The 10,543-nt window shown below is 45.2% G+C and overlaps 1 protein-coding gene across 2 annotated transcripts in view; it reads left to right on the top strand.

The window, feature by feature from the left end:
- The first annotated feature begins 9,385 nt into the window (after positions 1–9,385).
- GNAS (GNAS complex locus) overlaps positions 9,386–10,543 on the top strand; it is a 252,297-nt gene continuing 251,139 nt past the window's right edge. The window contains exon 1 of one of the 2 annotated variants that reach the window (XM_073309219.1): positions 9,386–9,766. In XM_073309219.1, coding sequence (XP_073165320.1) covers positions 9,526–9,766 — 241 coding nt within the window. In that variant the 5' untranslated portion in view covers positions 9,386–9,525. The remainder of the gene's footprint in view (positions 9,767–10,543) is intronic. The other variant, XM_073309220.1, reaches the window with a different exon arrangement.

Below are 10,543 nucleotides of genomic sequence, written 5' to 3'. Positions count from 1 at the left end.
TTGATCTAGGTCCTCCTCCTATTTGTGATGCCAGGATGAACTGTTGAGAATATCTTGAAGTAATACAGCATATGTTGACAATCCAGTAGGAAGCCCTGCCCCCTTGACTGGAAGCATTTGTTATAATTCTTTTCATTTTATATTTTGGAAGTACTGTTCATATTCACTAATTCTTTCCACATCCTCTTTTTCCCACTCTGTGTGAAATGAGTAAGTATCATTATCTTCCCTTTACAGATGAGCTGGGTCACAAGGAAGTTAAGTGAGATAACAAAATCCCCTGCCAGTAAAGGTAGGATTAGAGATTAGGACTTTCTGATTTACAATCCCCTTTTCATCCCTGTAGATCAGTGTCTATCCAGAAGGCCAAGCAAAGGAGTTAAGTACCTAGAGTAGGTCACTGGACAGCAAACTCCTGATGGACTGAAACATAGCAAAAAGATGCAGAAGAAGAGTTGGAACTTGCTCCCGATAAAATCAACCTCAGTCTTCAATGGGCATAACTTTGTAAATACTCAGATGCAAATTTTCAAATGTAGGTGTCTAACTTTAAGCACCTAAATCCATATTTTTGCACTGGTGTGACCTGATTTTTCAAAATGCTGAGCCTGCTAAGTTCCCATTAACTTCACTGGAAATTCTAGGTGCTCACACCTCTACAAATCTGGCTACTTTGTTAGATGCCTATGTATGGCCCCCTTAATCTGAGTCCAACCGAGTTGGCTCGACAAGGCCAGAGTTTGGGAGAGGAGCACCTTAGAGGTTGCAAGCGACTCTGCCATGTTAATATTTTGCAATGACAAATGAAAATCTCAAGTATGAATTATTCAGGTGTAATGGGTTTGGTTTTTGTTCAGAGGATGCTTTTACCTGAATCATTTTCTTTCCAACCCATGGCACAAATAAATATGAATTTTACTCATTTATGTTTCTTCTGCTGGCATATTTCCTGGTAAAGGAGTAAAGTTCTTGCACTCTATGTGTGCGCTCCATAACCCCACCACCTCTTTATGCTGCAGATGGTGGTCCACCTACCTTCCAAGAGGGCAGCTGGTATTAATTAATCTCACATTACTCTAATTATTTACGGCATTCCTAAGAATCACTTTCCATGGAAAACAGAGATGAACTTAATGGTTTGTCAGAAATGTTGAGTCCTATGAAGAGTAGTTATCTCATACAGAAGACACTCTAAGGAAGGAAGGAATACAGAAACTCAACATCCTTTGATGGTTAGAGTGCCCTGTTTTAAATGTCTGTGTGTTGGAAGTAGAAATGCTCCCAAGAACTACAAGAATGTAGGGACCTAAGTGAATGTTGCACCATACTGAAGCCAAAACAGCTCTAACCTACCTTGATGCTATTCTGAATAAAGTGAAAGAAACACGGTCTAGTCTAGTCTAGTCCATAGTTGTAGATTATTTTTCTCCCAGTTATACCACTCATTTTCTTTACTCTCTAAGTTGCCTTAGCAATGTAAAGCAGCCAGAATAGGGACTGAGGATCTGGTCCTTAAAGTCCAATGATTTAGTAAACTGAATTCTGATATGCTGGCGATGGTTTCCAGCTAATATTAATGTAATTATATTTAATATAAATACACAGAGTGACATTTTCAAAAGTGCCTAAATCTCTTAGGACCCTCAATCTACAGAATTTAAGAGCCTAAATCTTTTTGGTACTTTTGAAAATTTTATCCATAATCCCTTTTATTTACTATGGGCCTGATTCTGCTTCTCTTCCATACACCACATAGGAAACTTCTTTCTCAAGTAGTCTCACTGAACTCAATGGGCCAATTAAGGCAATGTGGTCTGGTGGACAAGGCACCAAGCTAAAAAGCAGGTGATCTGCATTCTATTCCCTCCTCTTCCACTAACCCGCTTGTGTGGGCTTGAGCAGGTCACTCAACTCTCTGCCTTGGTTTCTGGGCATAATGCTACTTACCCTTGGTTGTAAAGCACTTTGAAATCTACAAGTGAAAATAGTCAAATATTATTACTTCTGGAGTACAATACTGTTCAACGTAAGTAAGCCTGTCAGACTTGGTTCCTATAATGATACACTTTATATAGCACCTTCCTTGCAAAGAGCATTAAGTGCTTTAAAATATTGACTAAGCACCTGAGCACTGCTGCATGTTGAATATCGTTAACCCCATTTTATAGACGGTGCAGGCTGAAGCACAGAGAATGGACGTGACTTGCATGAGGTCACACAGTTACTGGTCACAGGCAGGAATAGAGCCCAGGTCTTCCCGACTCCTAGCCTCATGCTCAAAATATGAAATGTTAACCCAAATCACATTCGCTTGTTGCTTTAAATCAGGGGTGACTAACGTGTGGCTCTTCACAAGTTAATATGCAGCTCTTTGTATTAGCATCAACTCCAGGGCTGAAGCTACAGGCGCCAACTTTCCAAGGTACCGAGGGGTACTCACTGCCCAACCCCCAGCTCTGCCACAGGCCCTGCCCCCACTCCACCACTTCCCACCCCCTCCCCTGAGCCTGCCGTGCCCTCGCTCCTCCCTCCCCCCCCTCCACCCCCCCCCCAGCCTCCTGCGCCACAAAACAGCTGATGGGGAGGTGCAGGGAGGGAGGGAGAGGGAGGTGCTGATCGGCGGAGTTGCCAGTGGGTGGCAGGCACTGGGAGTGGGATGGGGGAGCTGGTGGGGGCTGCTGATGTATTACTGTGGCTCTTTGGCAATGTACATCAGGAAATTCTGGCTCCTTCTCAGGTTCAGATTGGCCACCCCTGCTTTAAATGAAGCTGAATCAAAAGATACCACTCCCTTGCAATGTTTCTTTGATTTTCTCCAGGGCTAAATCCTGCCCTAAGATGTGTGTGTACCCAACTTCTATTGACTTCGAAGAGAGCCCTGTGCACGTGTCTGAGGACAACTTAGACCCTTACTACTTCAAACGTGTTTTGCAATAAGTTGTATTCCAACCCCAGTACAACTTGAAACAAATTTTCTGTTGTCCCATGATATCGCAGTGACTGGAATCTGTGCGCAACTTGCATAAATATAAAGTCTAGGCAGAATCATAGTCCCTGCTGGAACTGCTCCCCTCCCTGGGTATGGGAAAGTGGCAGGGTCTCAGTTCACCTCTGCTCTGTGCATCAGTCAGAGGGTGGTAGGGAGGGGGCATGGAGGAGTAGCAAACTGTACCCCCTTGTGGGATGGATCAGTAGGCATGACACTTCTATGTGCCCAGCAGCTTAGGGAGGAATTCTTGAAACGGAGTGGCTCCTAGTGTTCTGTACTGCTTCTAACCCGGGGTGAGTGGATAGTGCACTAGACTGAGATTCAGGAGAACTGGGTTCTAGTCCCAGCTCACCCCTAGCTAGCTGGCTGTGTCAGGAAGCAGGGCCTACAGCCTATAAGCCTGTCTCTTGGCAGCCTGTAAGTAGAGCTGGCCTGTAGTAGACTGCCTGATTGGTGGGAAAAGTCAGCAGTTGTTTAGTGGCTGCTTAAGGAATTTGTTCATGGCTATGATAGTCCCCTGCCTTGGACTCAGACTTGCCTTGCTCCAGGTAACGTGGCTCTGACACTCAGCTCCAATTTCTGATTTTGGCTCTGACCCTTGCCGTGTCTGTCTCCATTCCTGGCTACTGACTGCTGCTCCAACTGTGAGGTCTGACTGCCCATGTATTGGTCTCCGACAGGTTGGCCATGTGTGAGTCACTTCACCTTCCCATGCCTCCACTTCCCCATCTGTAAAATGGAAATAATGATTCTTACCTCCTTTGTGAAGTGTTTTGAGATCTACTGATGAAAAGTGCTGTTTAAGAGCTAGGTATAATTATTATTATTACAGGACACAATCAACATCCTGGGTGATTATTTTAGTTTTCAGGTTTTTTTAACAGTATTTCACTCTTATTCACTGTCAAACTGCTCTCTGGAAAAACAGCTGTTAACATATCACAGTAGGTGGTTAGCAATGTCTTGCCTCTTGTCCCAGCTCTCTTTAATGTGCATAGGAAGTGAATATGAGATATTAGTACTCCCTTTAAGGAGTCTTTCGAAGAAGTTAAGCACAGAGTTGCATATCTGAGAACACATAACGACTGCGAGGGCCTAGGCAACTAGCCAGTACATGTGCACAACCATGACGTTAACATGGAGAACTGAGACAGAACTCTTTAGAAACCTGGCTTCACATCCTGTCAGTGCATTTTGTGTAAACTATGATTAAACCTCTGCTTTTGTGGCTGAATTCTGTCCCACTGTGTAAATGCCCCTACAATGCTCATGCCCATATGTAATAAAAGATACTTTGACCATCAGGTATTATTCAGACCTGTGTGACTTTCAAAATTAATCAATATCTTTGTAATGCACCTAACTGTGAAATAGAAAACTAAGACCCTATCATGCTGCCACTGAATTCAATCAAAGTTTTGCCATCTGAGTGGCCAATAAACAGTCCAGAAATGCTGATCAGTATAGTGAGAAGACACAGTGATTGAGGAAGTTCAAAGAATTCAGAGTTATACAGTAACTACAGGCATGGATGGTAGCCAGGAGTAGACCAGGATTTACACATTTTAATTTCAAGCTGCTCTTATATCTCCTTTTCTTACCAGATACCTGAATCTAACTCCACCTGCTGTTTTAGTATGGTGCTGTCATGTTTGTTCTAGGACTTTAAAGACATGTTGTTGGCAGAAGGCAAAGGACTGGTTAGTGTGTCTGAGTTTTTAGCTAACACCTTTACCTATAGTTTGGTAGGGTATCACTTTTTATAAGGCTCATTGCAGTAAGAATGGGTGTTGCATGCCGTGTAAAACGCCAATCAAGACAGCTGTTAAAAACACTTGGAAAGAACTCCTCTTTGGAAAGGTTTCCAAATTTTAATTGCAGCCAAACCAACTAATCCTAACATTTCAAAGTCTCATTGTTGTGCACCACGCAAAGCTGATAATATTTGTCCTTCTGAAGCCCTGGGGGATCTGATTCTGTAGCTGAATGCTGCCGTCTGTTGTATCCTTTTACTTTGCCCTTTCCCCTCCCCCACCCTCACAGCCAGTCAAGGGCTCTTGTTCCTTTTTCAGGCAATGGCAGCGCACTGACTTCTGTAACTTAGTGTGCTTCAAAGAATCATCTCAGCTCTAAATATAACCTTACTCTTGTTCTAGTGCCTCTCCGAAAGCCACAGATGGAGTTGGGGTGGAGAGAAAGAACTATTAATAATGCTCCTCAAATCCACTTGTCTGGCCTTTGTATTCCCTCAGTGTCTTACATTTCTGTCACTTGAGTACACGAATGAGACAGACGGAAGTTCAGTCCTGTGGGAAAGACAGCACAATGAGGGACACAAAAAACTAGTGAAGACACTTCAGTAGGACGTGGGGTTGATTCATTTCTGCAGCACAAAATAATTGTTTCTACAATTTTGCGTCATGGCCGCACAGCTGCGGTGAATTTTTCTGCTGTGCCGTAGTTTGTATAGCTATCTAATCTCTGTCTGGTATTTATTTACAAGGCACCAAACACGGTAGTATCCAGGCACCAGAGCACTGCATGGGCATCTAGAGCATTGTTTAGGTACGGTATAATAAACGGGAGGAAACAAATAGCAAAGAGTTAGAGTCTGCCCCCCACCTTGTTCATGATGAGTGGTACCTTATTCTGGGAGTAGTCCCATTGACTTCCATGGGACTACTCATGGAGTAAAGTACTACTCAGAGTGTAAAGATGGGATAATCTGGTCCTAAATTATCTATTGTAACAAACGCAAGAAAACATTGTGTCAGATGGAGGTAAACTTTGGTTTGAAATGAGTAACATCCCCAAGACATGGGTGTGGTCTGCTCTGGAGTTCCAGAAACCCACTCTTGTGGTTTAGTTGCAAATTTACCTTTGTGCTACTCATCGTAATCCCAGCTCCTAGAGAAGTCAATTTATAAAGGGACACTGGAAGCAAGTATAGATAACCCCCAAATTTACTGGGTTTTTTTTTTTAAATGAAAACTAACTTTAGACAGGGCTATGCATCTGGTTCTGCAGGGACTCAAGAAAGCCTGAGAGAGAGAGAGAGTATGTGTGTGTGTGTATGTTTTGCAAGATTGTGTCTTCTCAGAGTATTTCCATTCCTGGATTGTGAAACTATCATGAAGACCAGTTCTCTCATTACTTAGGCCCAGAAATGCCTCCCTCAGGAATTCATAAAGCACATTAAACTATAAACCCAGAGGTGAAAGTAAGTTGGTAGGGTATGGTATGACGTACCGGCAAGAGCCAGTACACAGCTGACCGTACTAGCAGGGGGCAGCCTCCCCAGGCCGGCGATTTAAAGGGCCCGGGGTTCCCAGCCACTGCTACCGCAGCCGGAGCCCCGGGCCCTTTAAATTGCTGCAGGAGCCCCACTGCCAGAGCCCCAGGGTAGTAGCGGCGATTTAAAGGCCCCACCCCTTCTGGTTGAGCCCTCCTCCCTCGTTGCTCAGGACCCCAGTCCTGAGTACCAGTAAGTCCCTTAAGTTACTTTCACCCCTGTATAAACCTAAATAAGAACAACATTAAAAATAAACACTGAAACCATCACATGCCCTTAATATTTGTAGAAATATTTCTGTGGGGTTTTTTTAAAGGGACTCCATCGACTTAAAATCTAGTTCAGTTTTTCAAAAACGTGTTAAAGTTCAGTTCAGATATTACACTGGCCTTGGCTCCTCCTGTCTATTTTTAGTGTTTTACAATCACATTTTCTTATTTCCTAAATGTTAAACTGTAACCTAGCCCAGTATGGCTGTATAGAGGGGTAAGAGAGCATAAGACAATGCTGCTGAACCTCCCCCCACATGCACACCCTGGATGATCATGGAGGGCTTGCACAGATAGGAAGCCCAAATACCGAGATAAGAGCTGGTTCAATAGAGTCACAATTCTCCACAGCACGCAAGTGGGCAGGAAGAGACCAGAGATGCATAGGGAAGAGCAGGGATGTGGTTGACTCTTGGCTTTACCCACCACACCTGTGCCAAATGGCTGAGCTAACTGAGCACAAAAGAAGGAATGCGCTGTGTATAGCAATGGGCTGATGGAACATGCTGTTCCCCCTACTTGTGCAGCGGAGGATCTCCTTGGGAATTATAACTCTGAGGGGTACCTCTGAGTCATAATTTTTTTCCTCTCTTTCTGCGGCGGTGCGATTGCATGACATGGCTTTTACAACCAAAGTCTCAATCTAGCCCTAACTGCTTTTCTCTCCCCTGAAGTTCCCCCCAAAGGCCCTGGATCTCCAGTTATACACACGAGTGCATACAGTTACTCAGATGCAGAATCAGGGCAAAGAACAGCCCTTTGATTAAAAGAACATTTTTGTTTTAAGAATTGCTTTTCACTGTTCACATTGCAGCAATCTCTTGCTATTATTGTTTCCTTTGTTTTGTACAGTGCCTAGTACATGGATGCTGCCAGAAATAATGTAGGTAGCATCAAGAGAAACAGAAAGTGAAAATGGCTAGTCTGTTTCCAGTCTAAGGTCTGATCCTCCAAATACTCAGCTGCATCATCACTAGCCTTTCCCAGCAGTCAATGTTGGTTTCGCGAGTCCAGAAACAGCTCTCATTTGAATGAATCTTCTCTAGGACAAATTTTTTCCCCACAATTAGCTGCTCAGTTTCTTTCTCCTCTGCCAAAAGCAGCTCAGCAGCACAGTGGCTGGCTTCCAAAGCCATCCGGGTGCATGATCGCTAATGCTTGTGTAGCAACCTCTGTACATTCATGAGTGTCTGGACCATAGCACACAGCCATGTTCCTTCTGTGCTGGCTGATAGCAGTTTGAAAATGGCCCTGATACTCAAAAGGTGGGTAAATCATGGGATGCCAGCAGAGGATTCATAGGAATTTGCTACTGTGACCCCAAATCCCTGAATTCACATGGCTTCTGGTAGCTGTCCCACAATGCACTGTGAGAAAAATCCCAACATGCATAGAGCTCACCAGCCAGTGGAGACCTAGTCAGAATTCTAAGCACTTATTTTGGAAAAAAGGCAGTACCATGTGTATATACTGATTCAGAGGGAAGAAGCCATGTGGATGCAATTATTTCAGAATAACTATTACAAAACTGTCCGTGCATGCGAATCTAATCCGGGGTGTGGGGGGGAAATCACTCATGTTGACAAGCCCTGACATAGGAGAGTAACTGGAAGAAACATGGCTCCCTAACGCCCAATTCTTATTCATTCAAAGCCATCCCATTGACCTCAATGAGATGAATAACATGAGTAGGGATTATAGGATTGGGCCATATAATATAAAACTCTTTGGGGAGGGGACCATCCCTTTGGTGTATGTTTGTGCAGTACCTAGAGCAATGAGATTAAGCCCCTCCAGCTGTAACCACAATGGAAATAACTAATAATATCCAAAGAGTAAAGAAACAGCAAAAAATGCAACAAATTAGATTTTTTAAATTCTTGTCACTAAAAAACAGGCCAGGTCCTGAACTGCAAATGCACATGGATTTACACCAGTTGAGGACTGGGCATAGGATTTATTGTTGACACATTTGCAGGTTGTGGGACTGTACATGGCTAGAAAAGGGGTACCCAGGATCAGAAAGCTACCAATCTATGTAATCTTCCACTGAAAAGTGATAGTACCCATAAATATCTTTCTCCCTAATATGCACTGAAGACAGAGATCTATTTGTCCTCAAATAATTCTTGCTTTTATATTATCATCCAATAGTGAACTGCTACAGATGCAAAAAGTTATCACTCATCAAAAGCCAAGGCTGATTAGAAGGCACAGAGATTCAATTGTCCATTCGGGTAGGATTTTTTTTTTTTTCCTGAGCCAGCACAATAAAATAATACACACTTCTGGGCAGACTTGTACTGGTCTGTTCTAATTGCTCAGCTGTTAGCAGTAGCCCAAGAAAGGAGTTGTGGTTATTGAAAAATACCTCATTTTAATCTGACACTGTCCCTTTAAAGTAGGAAGGGCTCTGAAGTGCATGGGTTGGATGAAGCCTTCTCAGTTAAAAAATGATTTTGCTTCCTGTGTTTCCATGAGATATTTACAAACCTCAGCCATCGTATTTATTTTAAATCTCCCTCAGCGGGATTGTCCAGCTTCGAACAGCCCTTGGAGTCAATTCCCAAGCAACCTCAAAGGGAAGAGTGGCCGATCTTCAGCGAATGGAGGAGGAGGAAGGGGCGAAGTAGACGCTGCATACACAACCCAGCACCACCCACAGCAGGCAAAGCCATTGTAAAAAAGAAGAAAGAAGAAGAAGTACAGTATCTTCCGCGCCTGGGTTTTCTGGAGAATACGGTAACCATGTCTGGATCACGTGTATATTTCCCCTTATGAGTGTGGAAAGAAAAAAAAATGAACCAAAAGGGGGAGGGGAAAATGTGCCCCCGAGTCCAGGGGAAGCAGTTCCACCTTAAGAGGCCATAGGGAGAATCCCCCGGCCAGACTTGCTCCCTAGGCGCCCTGCTGGAGACCATGCCCGGGGCTTGTTAAAGGGCACCAGACAGCCCCCCCCCCCCCAGCTTTGCACCATGGGGCTGTGTTACAGCCTGCGAGCCAGGCTGCTCGGAGCCCACCCCTCCATCGCCTACGGCGGCGAGGGGGAGCCGCACGCCGGGCAGCTGGAGCATGCGGACCCCCAGCTGATCCACAGGCTCCGGGACGAGCTGATCGCCAGGGAGAAGGCGGAGAAGAAGCGGAGCAAGAGCATTGACAAGACGCTGAAAGCCGAGAAGCGGGAGTACAAGCAGACCCACCGGCTGCTTTTGCTGGGTGAGCGAGCGCGGCGCGGGCTGCGGGCTGGCGGGGCGGGTTTGCGCTGCCGGGGAGCCCCGGGCGCCGGGGGCCGGTCCCTGGGCTGAGAAGCTGCCTGTGCAGCCGGCCCAGGGCGTGCGTGTGGGCAGCCTCCCCCGTGTGCTGGCGGCGAAGGAGGGCTTGCAAGTCCCTGGCAGCGTCTGTTGTCCTCCTGCAAACACCGTTGGTGGTGGTGATGCGCTGCGGGGCGCTGGCTGTCTCTTGTTGGCTGCTGCCTGGGTCTGGTTTGAAACTCGCAGACTTTACGGACTTCCGAACTGACGGGAAAGCGTCTTGGAGATCAGGACGCTTCTCTCCGTGGCGTGGAGTGGGAGCCATGTAGTGTGTTCGTTATTTCAAGGGTGTCCAAATGAGCTGGAAGAAGAACAAGCACTCCAAGGGCTGGACATCACCCAGCGGTGGTTTGACAGGTTAAAGTTGATTATGAAGCAAGTATCCAGGGCGTTGATTCGGCATCGCTGTGCCTTGATTCAGAGAAGCGTTCTTCCATTGGCCCACTCATTGTAACAGTCAGGTTAAGTTATTCCAGGAGGGGATAGATCGTGCAGCTGCAAGGTTGGGAAATCAAAGGGGTTAAGAGGTGATTTTAAAAATGGGAATAAACAATTACATGGAGAGGCTGGGTTTTTCTGGTTATTCCAAGCAGGTTTAGAAGTTCCTGTGAAGTGTTCAGAGTTTGATATAAATACCATAGATTAGATGAAACAGGATAAAATAACAGTTCTTTAATTGTAA

Source organism: Lepidochelys kempii, chromosome 13 (genome assembly GCF_965140265.1).
Source record: "Lepidochelys kempii isolate rLepKem1 chromosome 13, rLepKem1.hap2, whole genome shotgun sequence".
Taxonomy (NCBI): domain Eukaryota; kingdom Metazoa; phylum Chordata; order Testudines; family Cheloniidae; genus Lepidochelys; species Lepidochelys kempii.
The sequence above is the reverse complement of the archived record's forward strand: the minus strand, read 5'-3'. Positions and strand labels throughout refer to the sequence as shown.